This window comes from Sorex araneus, chromosome 5 (assembly GCF_027595985.1).
Source record: "Sorex araneus isolate mSorAra2 chromosome 5, mSorAra2.pri, whole genome shotgun sequence".
Classification (NCBI taxonomy): Eukaryota; Metazoa; Chordata; class Mammalia; order Eulipotyphla; family Soricidae; genus Sorex; species Sorex araneus.
Genome location: NC_073306.1, coordinates 205477847 through 205495991, shown reverse-complemented (window position 1 = coordinate 205495991; position 18145 = coordinate 205477847). Strand labels below are relative to the sequence as shown.

Below are 18145 nucleotides of genomic sequence, written 5' to 3'. Positions count from 1 at the left end.
CCATCTCCCTGGAGTGGTAGGCTCACTTTAGACCGTTCTCAGGTTCTGCCGCCTTCAGCCATTTGTCCTTCCCTTACTATGCTCCTTTCTATCCCACACATGAGAGATCATTCTGAGTCCATCCGTCTCCTGGGTGACGTCACTCAGCATGATCCCCTCCAGATTTATTCACTTAGCAACAAATTGTAGGGTCTCAGCTTTTCTTTTAGCCAAGTATTCCATTGTGTGTGTACTGTAGTGTCTTTATCCAATTGTCTGCTCTTGGACACTTGGGTTGTTTCCAGATTTTGGCTACCATAAATGGTGCTGCAGTGCACATAGGAGCACAGGGACCAGAGCGACAGTACAGCGGGAAGCCGTGCATGCAGCCAACCCTAGTTTGATCCCTGGCACCCCAAATATTCCCCTGTGCCTGCCAGGAGTGATCCCTAGGTGCAGAGCCAGGAGTAAGCCTTGAACACTGCCAAATGTGGCCCAAAAGCCAACAGAAAAAATAAATAAGAAAAAGAACATAGAAGCACAAATGCTTAGTTTTGGGTACTTACTAAAAATTCTTATTCTGTTATGTTCTCTTTCCTGTACAAAACTTAAGCCAAATGTAAAATCTTTATATGGAATACCATTTATCTTTTATAAACGGTTATCATTTCACTTTAATTTTTTTAGGTATTGGAATTGATCAGCAGACCATTGGAAAACTGCTATAGCCATCTTGTTCAGGAATTCACCAAAGGAATCCAAACCTTGTTTCTCTCTTTGGTTGGTTTGAAGGTACTTTTGAGTCTTATTACTATTACCTTAGAGTGAGAACTGTAAGGCATGAAAAAAATGTTAACTATTAAATCTAATGTGGACAAAGGACAGTGTGTGCAATCATAGATTTTCAATCTATATTTATATGTACATTTTTAATCCTTTGAACATATAAAAAGTATAAAATTGGGCTGGAGCAATAGTGTAGTGGGTAGAGCATTTGCCTTACATGCGGCCGACCCAGGTTCAATCCCCAGCGTCCCATATGGTCCCCTGAGAACTGCCAGGAGTAATTCCTGAGTGCAGACCCAGGAGTAACCCCTGAGCACCGCTAGGTGTGACCCAAAAAGTCAAATAAAATGAAACTGAATCTCTAAGTTAGCAACATTAATAACTAATAAAGTACCATTATAGAAAATATATAATGATCCAATTATGTGAACACTGTGAAAGTATACTCTTTGTTTTTGTGTGTGTCAAAGTGTAACCTCACATAATATTTGAAGACCACATAACCAAAATAACTGAAACTGGTGAAACCGTAGGTAAGGGGCCTACTGTACCTTTATATGTGCAGCTATATAAAGTTTCCAAATTTTTATTTAGCTTTCAAGTTATGCAAATTAGTCATTATCTTTAGAGTGATAACACATTTAAATGATGAATTAAGGAAGATGCTCTAATGATTTTCTGAATTGTTTCAGATTGCAACAAAGCTGGGTGATATATATCACTTTATGAATGGTACATTTTTTGGTGTTCAGCAGAAGATTTTGTTGAAGGAAAAAAGTCTCTGGGAAATAACCATTGAATCACTTAGACTCCTGACAGAAAAAGGACTTCTGCAAAGAGACACTGTTTCGACAGAAAAACAGCCTCTCCAAAAAGACCCTCTTTATCAGTCTGAAGAGTCTGAATGTAATTTCCGTATTACAAAGTTGGGGAAAGCTTCTTTCAAGGGTAAGAATTTGCCTAACTCTCATTAGTCTGAGGAAATGCATTGGGGAAAAAAATAAATTATTTTGTTACTTTAAATTAGATTTATAGCTTCATATTAATAATTAAATTTTATAAGCAATTAGACCACTCCTTTTTTAAAAATTTTTTTTATTTAACTGTACCATGAGGTACAGTTACAGATTTACAAACTTTCATGCTTGCATTTTAGCCATACAATGGTCGAGTACCCATCCCTCCACCGTGCCCATTTTTCACCACCAATGGTCCCAGCATCCCTCCCACCACTCCCACCCCGTCCCTTCCACCCAGCCCTGCCTCTGTGGCAAGGCATTCCCTTTTGCTCTCTCCCACCTTTTGGGTGTTGTGGTTTGCAATAGTGGTATTGAGTGGCCATCATGTTCGCAGACCACTCCAATTTTTTTAAGCCTTTTTGGGCTGCTCCTGACAGTGTTAGGGCCCAGGTGGGGGCAGGGACAGAGCTTGGGCTCTGGTGTGCAACAGCCATTACCCCAGCCCTTTCTGCTCTCAAACCTGAGAGTGTTGGGCCAGAGCAATAGTGCAGCGGGTGGAGCATTGAGCTTGCACAAGTTCCACCCAGGTTCAATTCCCGGTACCACCTATGGTCTCCTGAGCCTTCCAAGAGTGATCCCTGAGAAGTGCCGGGTGTGGCCCCCAAACAATAAGTAAATAAAATAGAGCTGCCTCATTTCTCTTACAGTGCTATAGTTATCCATGATAAGAATCCCATCATTTATTTAACCTGATGGATACATTTGCATCTGTTTCTCTTTTTCCTTCTTTCTCATTTTTAATAAACATGGCCACATAAATATCTTTATTTATATGTGTTCTAGTATGTGTGGAAGTACTTCTCTGAGTTACATTCCCTGAAATAGGGTAGTTTAGGTCAGGAGGTATGTACTTCTGGGGGGCTGTGGGTGGGGACTGAGCTAGGAGTAGCCCCACACTGCTCAGGGGCTGTTGAGTTTCCCTGAATACTGTCAATGTGAACTTGGAAACAAATATTATATGTTTCAACTATGAGACAAGTGCTGGTCTATGTAAAAATTAATGTGCTTGTCATATGGTGTGCCTGGATTATGAGGCAGGACTTTGATATTAATATATATCTATCATTGGTATCTGATAACTCTTATTATGAATAGTGGGTTCTTTTTACTGAGTCACCATGAGATACACAGTTACAAAGTTGTTCATGATTGGGTTTCGGTCATATAATGTTCACCAGTGCACATTTCCCACCACCAATGTCCCCAAGTTCCTTCCCACCACTCCCCCACCAGCCTGCCTCTACAGCAGACACTTTGCTTCTCTCTCTTTCCTTTTGGGCATTATGCTTTGCAGTACAGGTACTGAAAGGCTATCACACATATCCCCTTACCTGCTTTCAGCACGCAGTTCTTATCCAGAGTGATCATTTCCAGGTATCACAGTGGTATCTTGTCTCTCCTGAGTTTCTATTTATGCCTTAGTAAAATGTTTCTCCTAGTTTCACTGTCCTTGGGTATAAAAAGGTACACATCATGGTCCTGGAGCGATAGCACATAGGGTAGGGCATTTGCCTTGCATGCGGTTGACCCGGGTTCGATCCCCAGCATCCCACATGCTCCCCCGAGCACCGCTAGGAGTAATTCCTGAGTGCATGAGCCAGGAGTAACCCCTGTGCATCACCGGGTATGGCCCAAAAAGGAAAATAAATAAATAAAAAGGCACACACTACAGTGCTAAATCACATAAAACATTTTGAAGATGGTTTTGCTGTATTAAGACTTTCTTTAAAAGTAGTCCTTTAGGGGCTGGAGCGATAGCACAGCGGGTAGGGCGTTTGCCTTGCACGTGGCCGACCCAGGTTCAATTCCCAGCATCCCATATGGTCCCCTGAGCACCGCCAGGAGTAATTCCTTAGTACAAAGCCAGGAATAACCCCTGTGCATCTCCAGGTGTGACCCAAAAAGCAAAAAACAAACAAGCAAACAAAAAAGTAGTCCTTTGGAATATTGAATGCATTAAATAAAATAAAATAAAGATGCAACCATTAAAAAATAATAATAAAAGTGGCCCTTTCCCCCTCTAGTAATAACGGAAAAAGAAACCTTTATTTTCTCTCCTTTAGGTACCATCGATTTGGCTTACTGCGATGTCCTCTACACAGACTTGAAGAAGGGTCTCGAAGGGCTTGTGCTGGAAAGCCTTCTTCACCTCATCTACCTCACAACTCCCTACGACATGGCCTCTCAGTGTGACCCTGACTGGATTATATACTTCAGTCAGGTGAAAATATTACTCTATTTTTGTTTGGTTTTTTTGGGGGGAGTGGGTAACACTAGAGGTGCTCAGGGACTGCTCAGGGTCTGCTCAGGCCTGCACGCAAAACTTGTACCCCAGCTCATGGAGCGCTCTCTCTGCCTCTCCCGCCCTCCCGCCTAAAAGGTCCTTTAACACAAGCTACTCAGTATCCTAATGATGCTTTAGTTAGGTGGCTATGCACTTTACTTTTCTCTATGAAAGATAATTTGAAATTGAAGCTTTATCTTTCACATTTCTTTTTTAACAGTAATATAGCAACAGCGTTTTGATTAACTGGAATGTTACTTTTGTGTTAAATACAAAGGTGTTGTGGGGCCAGAACAATATTACAACGGGGAGGACATTTACCTTCCCGTGGCTGATCTGGGTTTGATCTTCAGCATTCCATATAGTTCCCTGAGCAGCACCAGGAGTGATTCCTGAGTACTGCACCAGTAATAACCCCTGAGCATTGATGACTGTGGGGCTCCCTTTTCTCCCCCAGAAAAAGGTACAGAAAAAGAAGAGTCATTCTTGGTTCCATGCCTCCCAGGCATTCACTGTTAGGACTTGGTGTCCATCATATGTTACCATGTAGAGAAAATTCCATTCCCTGTCAATGCCTGGAACATAAGAAAACAGTGAGGCTCAGATGTGATGATGAAGGATTTGAGTACCTGACAGTCTGTCAGAGCCCAGCACCAAATGCAGTCAAAGTGTGAATATTTGAAGGAGTATTTGATTTATCACCAACAGCAAGTGAAATTCACTCTTACAAAATCAAATAATAGAGCAAGCTCTATTTTTGTGAATGGGCCAGATGCAAGGACGCCCGGAAGGGGTATGCAGCTTTTATTTGCAGAGAATTTGCTTTTGTTTGGGGTTGAGAGTGTTGTGGGTTGGCAGTGGGTGGAGCTCAGGGGACTGTATAAGGTTCCGGGAGTTGAACCCAGGTCAGCCTCAGGAAAGGCAAGCCCCTTGCTTGCTATACTATTGCTCTGCTCCTCACTTTCTTTTTAATGTCAGAGTTGTTCATTGTTGAGGTTTTGGGTTTTGTTTTCATGTGCTCTTTGAGCCACACCCAGCCATGCATGGCTGGGTGCTTCCCCCGAAATCGTGCTCAGGGTTCACTTCTTTTTTTTTTTTTTTTTGGCCGTTTTGGGTCACACCTGGTGATGCACAGGGGTTACTCCTGGCTCTGCACTCAGGAATTACCCCTGGCGGTGCTCAGGGGACCATATAGGATGCTGGGAATTGAACCCGGGTCAGCTGCGTGCAAGGCAAATGCCCTCCCCACTGTGCTATCACTCCAGCCCCTCAGGGTTCACTTCTTGGGTGCCGAAGGGGATCAGATCCAGGACAACTGCATGCTGAATCTTTACCCCAACCCTTTGAGCCATCTCCCTGATTCCTGCTTTTTTGTTGTTTGTGGAGGGATTGGAGTCACACCCAGAGGTGCGCAGGGATCACTGGTGGCAGGCTTGGGAGAGACTGTGGGAGGTATCAGGGACTGAACCCAGTCAGACGTGTGCAAAGCAAACTGCTGTACCATCTCTATGACCCCTACTTTGTTTTTATTAAGTAGTACTTTTTCTTTCTTTTTGGGTCACACCTGATGTTGCACAGGGGTTACTCCTGTCTCTGCACTCAGGAATTACTCCTGGTGGTACTCAGGGGACCATATGGGATGCTGGGAATCGAACCCAGATCGGCCACGTACAAGGCAAATGCATTACCTGCAATGCTATATCACTCCAGCGCCCCCCCAACCCCTGCCAGTAGTACTTTATAATGTGATTATTTTCAAAATATTTTCCTCTTTCTCCCCACCCTAGCTATTTCCAAATACTGAATATAACCACATTGTGACCAAATCCTTAGTTATACGAAAATATAGTTTAATTATATATACATATAGTTTGTTTTTGTTTATTTTGGTTTCGGGTCACACCTGGTGATGCTCAGAGGTTATTCCTGACTGCACTCAAGGGATCCCTCTGGCAGTGAGGGACCTTATGGGATGCTGATCATCAAACCCATGTTGGCTACGTGCAAGGCAAATGCCCTACCTGCTGTACTATCGCTCTGGCCCTAATAATATAATTTAAGGTTGGATATTTACAAATGAAATGGTATATTTCTTATCATTATAGTCATGAAAATATGGTACCAATGGAAATGCTGGGTTTGGTTCTAGTGGTAATTTTTTTTTATTTTATAAGGTAGTTCACAATATTTGATTACATTTAATATTCAAACACCAATCCCACCTCCATTATACCTTCCCACCACCATATTTGGGATGTTTCCATCTCAAGCCCCAATCCCTGTCCCAAAGCACAACCGAAATAATATATTTTGTATTGTTTGTTATGAACAACTGCTGAAAATGCTACAAAAAGGCATCCTTAGAGGAAATTGTGTGAAGATTGTTTTATTTTGTCAGGGGCCATTAAGATATTTTTTTAGGATATCACTGACTTGTTGTTAAAGGTTGAGTGATGTGAGCTTTCGTGTATATATATATGTATGAAAATATGTATATAAACACATATATATATATTTCCCTCTATGATATGTTACCTACTCTCTGAACCCCATCAAATGTGGTGTGTGTGGTACTCTTGGAGAATGGGGAGGGAATGTCTTAGGATGTGTTGCGCGGCCTCGAATGCTGCCATAGTCCAGGAATACCTTCAATCATGCGTGAGGCTCAACCTTGTAGGGAGCGGCCTTGAGCTTGGCAGTGGTTGGGTTGTGAAGGTTTTCGGCTGCCTGGGCTGGGTCCCTTGGGCCAGGGAGGGCTCTCACTCACCCCACTTTGGGGCGCCCCTAGTGAAACAAACTGACTCAGGGGTCCGGTGGCATGGCTGTAGCGGGCGTCACGTTGCTCCCTTCTGGGGGAAAAGGCGTGATCTGGATGGTGACCAGTGAAGAGATTATCTGGCACCAGCAAGAGGTGGCTTATGGGTGTGACCCCTGGGTTGCCGGAGACTCCAGCGGTAAATTTTTTAAGTTAATTTGATTTTCCCTAACACTGTCTTTTCTATACAGTTCAACCAACTCAGTCCAGCAGAACAAAAGGTAGCTGCTATCATCGGCGTTTCTGAAAGCTTTATTGGGAAGAAAGCATCAGGCCAAGTTATCAGGAAGGTACCAGAGTCCTCTTCTCCTCCTTGATTCACTTAAACACTTAATAAGACCAATGCCATTGCATCATTTCCTTAACACCTGATCTTTTTGCTTCACATTTTAAAGCATTAACATGATTCTCATTTTTTCTGTGTAAAATCTATGTCATAACCAGCCGCTTGTGGGTCTTTGGTAATATTGAATGCACTGTAACATCACCCCAGTCTCAGGGAGTGTTAAACATTCTGCTTGATAGCACGGGGTCGGAGACAGGCTGCTTGGGGGGTGTTGTTGTCGTTGTCCTTTGTTCTCTTCTAAGCATCATCAGTCTGCACTTGAAGATGCAAGTGGGTAAGCTCACACTCCTTTGTGTGCCAGCCTATATTTTGGTGCTTTAAAATGTAGTCAGGGGCCGGAGCGATAGCACAGCGGGGAGGGCGTTTGCCTTGCACGCGGCCGACCCAGGTTCGATCCCCGGCATCCCATATGGTCCCCCAAGCACCGCCAGGAGTAATTCCTGAGTGCAAAGCCAGGAGTAACCCCTGAGCATCGCTGAGTATGACCCAAAAAGAAAAAAAAAATAAAATAAAAAAATAAAATGTAGTCAGTGAACATGAAATAAGTGTCTAATGCATACAGTGAGTTGAAGAAGAATAGAAATTGCTTCGCTCTTCAAACCTGTATTTGTATCACTTGATTTATCTCTGGAGAAACTGTGTTCTCTCTCAGACATGTATTTCTCTCTTTCTTGCCCCTCACATTTTTAAAATAAGTTTCAGTAAAAACTATCTTCCTTCACCAAAAGGAAAAAAAAAACAAGAAAAGAAAAAGTAGAAGTCATTCTTTTTCATTATTAGTGATTCACTGTGGGGTATAGTTACATACTTACAGATTTTCGTGTTTGTGTTTCAGTCATACAGTGATTGAATACCCATCCCTCCACCAGTGCCCATTCTCCACCACCAATGATCCCAGTATCCCTCCCACCCCTCAACCCGATCCCCGCCCCCACCCCAACCTGCCTCTATGGCAGGGCATTCCCTTTTGTTCTCTCTCTCCTTTTGGGCCTTGTGGTTTGCAATAGAGGGATTGAGTGGTCATTGTGTTCCATCTATAGTCTACATTTGGCATGCATCTCCCAAACCTAGCAGGTCCTCCAAACACCCTTTACTTGGTCTTCCCTTCTCTACCTGAGCTGCCTTTTCCCCCAGCATGTGAGGCCAGCTTCCAAGCCATGGGGCAAACCTCCTGGTCCTTATTAGTAGAAGTCATTCTTAAGCAAGCATATCTTCGGATTCCTTAAGTCACTAGGCCCCCGCTCTTAATATTCTTTTTTCATTTTCTTTGGCAATTCAGTCTTCAGTAAAATCTAGTTATCTTATTACCAATATGTGTAATTACATATTTTAGGGGCTGGAGTGATAATACAGCGGGGAGGGCGTTTGCCTTGCACGTGGCTGACCCAGGTTCATTCCCAGCGTCCCATATGGTCCCCTGAGCACTGCCAGGAGTGATTCCTGAGTGCAGAGCCAGGAGTGACCCCTGAGTATGACCAGGTGTGACCCCAAAATTACAAAAAATATAATAAAATTACATATTATTTTGTATATATTCTATTTATATGTATGTGGAGGCATGGATATAGTGTATATAAGATCATGGGGTGCCAGAGCACGGAGCTTCCCAGAGTGCTCAGAGCCCAGGGTCATTCTTGGGAATTCTGGGCCGAGCAGTGTGGTGGGGGCTGTTCGGTGCTTGGGCTTGGTGATGTGGAATTACTCTGGGGGTGCTCAGGGAGCTGCAGTGCCGGGAATCAAACTGGCGGCCTCGAGCACACACCTCAAGCCTCCGAGCTCCCGCCCCAACCCCTTTCCCGCTATGTTTGTAGTTTATATGGATGTTTCTGATTTCATTTTCAAAAAAGGGGAAATGTTATTTACATTTAAACTGACATGGCACAAATGTTCGTGTTCTGCCTCATCATAAAATGACATCTACACAGGCCTTGGGTTTTGTGTTATCACAGTACTAATAACTAAATATTCTTAATTACAAATGGATTTATTACTTTATAATGTTTTGGAAAAAAGTATCTTTTTTAAAATGAATCACTGTGATATAGTTTCAGACTTACAAACTTTCAGTGATGGAGTACCCATCCCTCCACCAGTGCCTGAAAAAAGTCTTATGGGGAGTACCACACCCAGCAGTACTTGGGGGTTACTACCAGCTCTGTGCTTAGTTAGGGGTCCCTCCAGATGGTGCTTAGAGGACCATGCAGTGCTGCTAGGATCAAACCTGGGCCTCCAGCATGCAAAGCAGTCTCTCAAACCCAGCATATTTGCTTAAAATCTAATTGATTTCTGGAGCCAGAGAGATAGTACAGTGCTGACCTGAGTTTGATCCCCAGCATCCCACATGGTCCCCTGAGCCCCACCAGAAGTGATTCCCAAGTGCAGAACCCCTGAGCATTGCCAGGTGTGGCCCAAAAAAACACAAGCAAACAAACAAAAAAAAAACTTATTGATTCCTCCATGTTGAAAAAGACCTCCCTGTCTTTTTGGGTCACACCTGGTGATGCTCAGGGGTTACTGCTGGCTCTGCACTCAGGAATCACTCCATGCGGTGCTCAGGGAACCGTATGGGATGCCGAAGATCGAACCTGGGTTGGCCACATGCAAGACAAACATCCTCCCCACTGGACTGTCGCTCCAGCTCCAAAAGAAAAATCCTTAAAGGGATCCGAGAGATAATACAGCAGGTAGGGCACTTGCTTCACACACAGCCAACCCAGGTTCAATCCCCAGTACCTCACAGGGTTCCTCAGCCCTGCCAGGAGTGAGCCCTGTGCACAGAGCCAGGAATAAGCCCTGAGCGCCACTGAATATGGTCTAAAAACAAAACAAAATATTTCTTATAGAGGATCTTAAAATTCACATAAGTCATCTCATCCAGATATCATCCGCCATACTATATGTTTTTGTCATTTTTCGAAAAAGCATATTAAATAAAATCTAAAGGTACTTGATTTATAGCTAATAGTGAAGATACAAGTAAATTGGGAAATTTAAAGTCTCATCTTTTCTTACTTTTTCAACAGTCATTCGTTTCAGCCTCATGCTTTTAAAGAGTGAGCCCGTAGCATAGAATCGTGAGTATAGAATCACGAGTTTGCACAGAATCGTGAGTTCACACAGATTTCGATAGACCACTCTTAAGTTTCACGGGAATAGAGGATAGAATTTTATATTTGGGTTTTTGGGGGTTTTTTCCTCTTTCAAATTCCCTTCTGTTTTCCCTCTGATCTTGAACTCGAGTTACTCATTGTCTCGATTAACTTGACATTAGCTATGAACTTCTATATTTTACACAAAATCTGTCTTTAACCACCACAGATGAAGCAGACCCATGGCAGTGGCCTATGGGCGCATTTTCTCTCCGTGTTCCTTAGGATGACCGCTGAGAGTCAGAGACTCTCATGTTTACGTTAGTTTACCTTTCTCTAGACAAAATATTTACACTTAGTTTACATATTTTAGACACAATTACCGAAATAACTGTTAATTCATCATCCCAATTTCACATGTACAACCTCTGAATATCAAGTCATGTGAAGTTCTCGCCAGCTTCTCTGTCTCTGGATTCTGCCATGACAGAGTACGACACACTGGACGGGTAGAACACGAGAAACACGCTCTCTGGGGTCTGCAGTGACGCTGCTGCCCAGGCCAGCTCCTCCCAGACACTGCCCAGGGAACCCTCCGGGCTCTTGCCTGGCTTCTGGTGTCCCTGCCTTGTAGGTACAGCCCTCCACCTGGGGCCTGTCTTCATCATCTCTCTTCTCTGGATCACATGGTGCCCACTGCTGGTTTTGTAAGGACCCCAGTTATTGAGTAAAGAGCCTTCAAGGGTCCGCTGTTCTTGCAGGCACCTAGGATGAGTTCATCACGAGATCCCTGGCTAAATGCATCTATGAAGCCCTGTTAGCAAATGTGATTGTGTTCATGGGTACCAGGAGTTGAGGCAGGATATAATTCAATCCACTCTTCACCCTGTAGAAAGAAATATAATGTGAATTGGAAGCAGTTATAACTGTGAAACCATTCTACCCTTCCTCATTCATGTGAGCTCTTGTCCTGTTTGGAAGTCATGTACATGGTTGTTTTGTTTTGTTTGGGTATTTGTTTTATTTTATTTTATTTTATTTTATTTTATTTATTTATTGCTTTTTGGGTCACATTTGGCAATGCACAAGGGTTACTCCTGACTGCACTCAGGAATGACTCCTGGCAGTACTCAGGGACTATATGGTATGCCGTGGATTGAACCTGGGTCAGTCAAGTGCAAGACAAACGCTCTATCCTCTGTGCTAGTGTATCAGCCCCCAGAAGTCATGTACATGTTTAACTGTCTGATTGTGTCTTATGTAGAAAGTGGACAAGGACATTGTCAACAGACTGTACCTGTCTTTTGTTCTTTACACTTTGCTGAAAGACACCAACATTTGGAGTGTGGCTGAGAAGTTTAATATGCCTCGAGGATATATACAAAGCCTTCTGACCGGAGCGGCCACCTTCTCGTCTTGTGTGTTACATTTTTGTGAGGTAATTTTCTTAAGTCTCGATTCCTCCGGCCCGCACGGCAGAGCCTGGCAAGCTCCCCATGGCATATTCCATATGCCAAAAACAGTAACAAGTCTCACAATGGAGACGTTACTGGTGCCTGCTGAGCAAATCGATGAACAACGGGACGACAGTGCTCCAGTGCAGTGCTAATTCCCTTAAGTAGATGACAGGTGCTTCTTGCATCCTATTTTAGCTGTTACTAAGCCTAATAAGCCAATTTGTGTCTGTTCATTACTCACTCTGCAATTACAAAGCACTAAAAACTCCATTTAATATATATATATATATTTTGCTTATGAAAATACTACATGCTATATGCTAAAGGAACAAAATGACAGAATCACCTAAAATCTATAATGAGCAAATAGAAAGCACATAGAAAGTAGAAAAACATATAGCAGGTAGAAAAAGAATGCCCTACCACTAGTAGTTTTATGTATTTGAAAATTAATTCTCAGGTCTAGAGAGAGCACCGCCAGGAGTGACTCCTGAGTGCAAAGTCAGGAGCAGCCCCTGAGCATCGCCAGTGTGGCCCAAAAACCAAATCAAAATTAATTCTGTTAAAAGGACATGCTTCTATTGAGGTAGATTTAGTGCCGTATGAATGATATAACCATGTAACACCTTAGAGAAGCAGAAATCATTGTATGGTCTAGTCTCATACTTCCATAACTAAGATTTTACAACTATCAAAATTTTGTCATATTTCACTTTTTTTGCTAAAGTTTTCTTTTTTGTTTTGGTTTGGTTTTTGCAGTGCTCGGGACTTATTCCTGGCTCTGTTCACAGATCGCTCCCTGCAGTGCTCAGGGAGCCATATGCGGTGCCAGGGATTGAACTGGGCACTTGGGTTCATCTCACGCAAGGCCTTACACACTAAACTATCTCTTTTTTTTTTTTTATGATTCTACTGACTAGGATCTTGCATCTCGATCCTTTCAACTTAATATTTTATTTTAGTATAAATTTCCAGAGTAGAAATTGTTTTCAGTAATTTTGGAAAGAAACTATTCATTCATGTCCTGATTTTTGGATTAATAATCAAAACAACTTATTGATGTTTTTCCATTTCTAATCTTTTTTCCCTCATCTCCAGATCAATTCATCAAATTCATCCGTTTCTACCTTATTTTATCTTAATAATTTTGCTTTATCATTTAACTCTCAGAGACCCCTCCCACAAAAACTAGACTTTGAAATAACTTAGCAGCATTAAATCCTGTGTATTTCTCTGTTCCCTGTAGGAGCTTGAGGAGTTTTGGGTTTACAGAGCCCTTTTGGTGGAACTTACCAAGAAGTTGACGTACTGCGTAAAGGCTGAGCTAATCCCTCTCATGGAAGTGTCTGGAGTTTTAGAGGTTAGTAGCTTTCCAGTTTCCCAGCCACAGTGATTTCAACAGGAAAACCAGGTACTACTCTTTTGTGAAGCCTTATCACAAGATAAGTGGCAATACCTTTCTGCTCTTTTTGTCATGGTACCCCCACTCCCTTCTTTTAAATAAACTGTCATCACAGCCTTCCCCAAGTCCACCATGAATGGGAAGAATCTGGTGTAAGATGCACATTGCGGCATAGCGGTGTGAGGGGATAACTGAGAGTAAAGATGACCCTCCAGTGTGTGTGCAACGGCTTCTCCTTAGCATCTCTCCCTGCCCGCTCTGTGCAGGAGTGACCACACGGCCGGAGCAGTAGCACAGCGGGTAGGGAGTGACCTCTGAACACAGAGTTAGGAGTAAACCCTGAGCACCCCCCGGTGTGGCCCAAACAAAGAATCAAAGAATGACCTATCACTTTAGACTCAGGGTTTAAAGTAGTAGTGATTTAATGAAAAGAAATATTTTGATTTCCCTGACAGTTAGAAAAAAAGTGACCTCAGCTAGTTTCTCAGCCATGTCTAACCAACCCTAGACATCCCTAGTCAAGGTACTTCATCAGTTTCTCGTTTCTGATTAGACACAGCAAATTGGCTCCAGCCGCCCAGAAAATTCTATGCTCTTGCAGTCAGAAAGGAACCGTCCTTTAAGATTCACATTTCCCTTGGTTTGGATTGGTTTGGGTGTTCTGTTTTTGTTTGTTGTTTTAGTTTTGGGGCAACACTCCTCGCTCTGCACGCAGGAATTGCCCTGGTCCTATTCAGGGGACCTTATGGGATGCTGGGATCAACCCTGGGTCAGCCGTGTGTAAGGTGGCAAGCACCCTACCCGCTGTACTATCGCTCCAACCCCAAAATTCACATCCTTGGTTATTAGTTACTTCTTTCTCATGTATGTGGAATATTTCCTTATAATAATTTTTTATTTTACTGTTTTTGGTTTTTTTTTAAATTCTAGGGTCGAGCAAAGCAGTTATACAGTGCTGGTTATAAAAGTCTAGTGCACTTAGCTAATGCAAATCCTGAGGAGCTAATAAGGACAATTGATCATTTGTCAAGACGCCAGGCCAAGCAAATTGTTTCATCAGCAAAGGTAAGCAAACAAACTGATTTTTAACCTCTATGGTATTTTGTGAAGCTATCATTTTATACTTTAGACATCATTTTTATTTATTTCATATATATACATATAGATAGATATACTTTTTTTTTTTTTACTATGTCAGGCAATGCTCAGGGACCATATGCCTCTGCCTCTGCACTCAGGGATCACTACTGGCAGGGCTCAGGGGACCATATGGGACGCCAGGGATCAAACACAGGTCAGCTGCATGCAAGGCAAGCACCTACCCACTGTACTGGCTCTCCAACCCCTACTTTAGACATTAAAGATTTTTATTATAGAATCAGAAGATTACACTTGCAATATGTGAGTTAAAATATTTGATCTATTATGGTATAAGATTTTCCATAAAGGAAGATAAATATTAAAAACATTAATTAAAAGTAGGTAATTCAGGAGCCATTGAATTATAGAGCCCTTTGGTGCCCATAGACTTCTATCTCTCTTACCCTTTTCACAGAAATTTCTTTTTGTTGTTGGGTTTTTTTTTTTTTATATGTTGGGGCTATTCATGACCCTGTGCTCAGGAATCACTCCCAACAGTGCTCAGGATCCATGTAATGCCCAGGTTTCAACCAGGTGTGGTCTTTTTCCCAAGGTGACAGTAGTTCAAGTTTAATAGAAACTACAAAAGGTCAAAGTTGGTTCTACTATACGCATTAGCTGGCCTGCTGACCCCTCCCCAACCCCCATGGGAAAGACTGTGCCAATCCCAAACTGCATCTGGGCGAGTCTAAGGTCTCATGTTTAAAGTATGACAAGAGCAGCAAGAGATTTGTTCTTATGACTGCTTATTGCAGCCCCCGAACAGTGGCCCAGGGCTGCTTCTGCTTAGAGAAGTATTCTTTGCTCTTCCGGACATCGGACCTGATGTGATCACTCCCAGGCTTCCAGCCTGCTGGGTGCGCTTCACCGTGTTGTCGGTGAACTGGAAGGCCTGAACTGATCCACAGAGTGGCCAACAGGGAGGTCATTTACAGGGACCTGCCGAAGGATGCCCTTATCGTCAGTAGACAAAGACCCCTGGAAGGGATGCCTGCGTCAGCCCTTAAGGCACCATGACCCTGAGCACTGGTTCACTTAGGGTCTGACGCCAAGGGAACGTTCCTGGGCCCCATTCCTCGTTTCCTGAGCATATTGACCCATGCCAGGTGACAAAAGTGAGAATCTACAGAAGCACCAATCACTTGGCAGTTGAGTTTCTTAAATTCTTCTGCCCAATCACTGAAAGCAGTGTGCTCCCACTGCTACTATTTTTTTAATGCTCATCTGGCATCAGATTTGTCCCATCTAAGGCCCTGAAAGCCAGTTCCTATATTTTCTTTACCTATCCTAATCATGGACTGGAGCGATAGCGCAGCGGGTAGGGCATTTGCCTTGCACACGGCCGACCTGGGTTTGATTCCTCCATCCCTCAGAGAGCCCTGCAAGCTACCAAGAGTATCCAGCCCGCACTATTTGATATGCCAAAAACAGTAACAACAAGTCTCACAATGGAGACGTTACTGGTGCCCGCTCAAGCAAATCCATGAGCAACAGGATGACTGTGATACAGTGATACAGAGTTCTAATCATAATTGGGGTATTTTTTTTGCTTTCTGACCTTATATGTCAGAATCCAAAACCACCTGGTAATTTGTATAAGAAAATTTAATAGTGATATAATGCCTGTAACAGCTGTAACCAACTGAGGGTCCCAGTTGAATTGTACGGGATAAGCAGAGCATTAAAGAGTGCGAGGAGAGAAGGCTCGGTCTCTAGCCCGCGCTCTCCCGAACACAAACTCTCTCTCTCTCTCTTCTCTCTTCTCTCTCTCTCTGTCTCTGTGTCTCTCTCTCATACACATACACACACCTCCCCCCTCTTACACACACACACACACACACACACACACACACACACATATCTCCCTCCCTTTCTCTCTTACACACATATCTCCTCCATCTCTCTTTCCTCTCTCTCTCTCTCTCTCTCTCTCTCTCTCACACACACACACACACACACACACACACACACACACACACATACATCTTTCTAAAAAAGTTTGAATTGCTTTACAAATAAACCCCAAACTGAGGGAGAATCCAGCCTCTCCCACACCCCCACCACAGGTGGGATTCAGGCTTCCTGACCGTAATGGCAGGTGTGTTGGCATCAGGATTATAGCCAAGGCTGGCAAGCTGCCCCTGACGGTGCCCACAAGACTGCCAGGAAGCGCCCTGGCAGGTTCCCTGAAACTTGGAAGCCAGCTTGGGCACCATGGAACTTCCAGAAAGCTCCATGCAGAGGTGCCCTTGAAACTCAGTGCTGTGAGGACCACCAGCTGTGTGATGTAGTGGGCGGGGTGGGGGGACCCTGGGAGAGTGCCTTCTCCTCCTGCTGTCCCTTGGGCCTGCGCTGTCGCCTGACGCTGTCTCTGTGTCAAGAGGAGAATGGTCTCCAGGTTCAGCTGTATTTCCCCCGGGAACGAAGGGTGCTGGGAAGCAGTGACGTTAAGAACAGGGAGTGGGGCCTTCTGCCGGGGCGCCCTAGTTCTTCTTCGTGCAGAGGGTACTTGGCAGTATCCAGGCTTGAGGCCTGGGCTTTCAGGTCTGACGGTGATGATTGTCCCTGTGTCACAGTCCTCTCAGCAGGCAGCCGGCACCTTGTTTGTTTCCTTCTCGACACAGGTGTGAGCTGTTCGAGGCCATGAACTCATATTGAGCATGTCCTAATTTTTCCAGGTACATACTGTGACCTAACAAGATTTTTTACTTTTAAATTTAGTGATGTAATTTTGCTTATATCTTTTTGTGGCACAGGAATTCTGGAAGGTTTCAGCTAGATGCTCTGGAGGGGTCCAGAGCCACACCTGGTGGTCCTGAGGCGTGCAGGGCTGCACCCAGTGACGCTGGGGGAACGTGGTGGCAGGCCAGGTTGAACTGAAGTCGACAACATGCGGGGCTTAAAACAGTTTTTTGAGGACATTTCTTTATCGCAGCTTCGTTTTAATTTTCTTTTCCTTTCAATAATACTAATTTTTAAAATCAATTTTGTTCTTCCTTCAGCACCACTTAGTTTTTATTTCTGATATGAATTTGTCTACTCTTTCCTGAGTTTACTCTATTTTCATTTCATTCCCTCAGTTCTGCTCTTAGTTTGGGGACATCCAGTACAGGGTATGTGTCTCCCCCAACCCCCATGTCCCCGGGTGCAGTTTAGAATATTGTGCTACAGTTTTTGTACTCAGGATTTTTTTTTCTTTTTGGATCACACCTGGCAATGCACAGGGGTTGTTCCTGGCTCTGCACTCAGGAGTCACTCCTGGCAGTGCTCAGGGGACCTGAAGCACTGGGAATCGAACCCAGGTGGCCATGAGCAATACAGCATTGAGTGGTGCTGCCGCAGCCGCTGACCCTCAGTGCTCCTTGGGGTCCCCAGACACGGGCTCCCCCTTCAGTGGGCGAAGGTCTGCAGCCAGAGGAGGCGGGCAGGGCTACATGGAGAAAAGCACACTTGGAGAACGCTCGCCACAGACGGGCAAAGGGAAAACGGGTCTAGTGGGGCCATGTGAAGGGCAGTGGAAGGCACCTGATGGGAACCAGGCGTTCTCCGGACACCGGCGGGAAGGGGTGCAGGCCTGCGTGCCTCTTCTGGGGACCTGGCCACGAGGCGCCCACGCCCGGAGGTGTCCTGACTTGGGAAGGGCACAGGCCCAGCGAGAAGTCGACTACACCGGCTGGGGGGGAGAGCACAGCCTAGTCATGTGCTTGCCTGTTTGACCCCACCCAGTACAATCTCTGGGATCCCTGACCGTGAGTGACCAGAGCAGAGCCAGGTGGAACCCTGCAAGCCGCTTGCTACTCAGCTGACTTTAACCAGAAATTGCAACAA

General features: G+C 44.2%; 1 protein-coding gene across 3 annotated transcripts in view; it reads left to right on the top strand.

Moving 5' to 3' along the window:
* The window catches only part of HELQ (helicase, POLQ like), a 45066-nt gene that overhangs the window by 23961 nt on the left and 2960 nt on the right, over window positions 1-18145 (top strand). For 2 of the 3 annotated variants that reach the window (XM_055140842.1, XM_012934030.2), the window contains 7 exons: window positions 667-771; window positions 1458-1713; window positions 3848-4005; window positions 7075-7173; window positions 11583-11756; window positions 13022-13135; window positions 14108-14242. In XM_055140842.1, the coding sequence (XP_054996817.1) occupies window positions 667-771; window positions 1458-1713; window positions 3848-4005; window positions 7075-7173; window positions 11583-11756; window positions 13022-13135; window positions 14108-14242 (1041 nt within the window). Of the gene's footprint in view, window positions 1-666; window positions 772-1457; window positions 1714-3847; window positions 4006-7074; window positions 7174-11582; window positions 11757-13021; window positions 13136-14107; window positions 14243-18145 lie in introns of those variants that run through there. The other variant, XM_055140843.1, reaches the window with a different exon arrangement.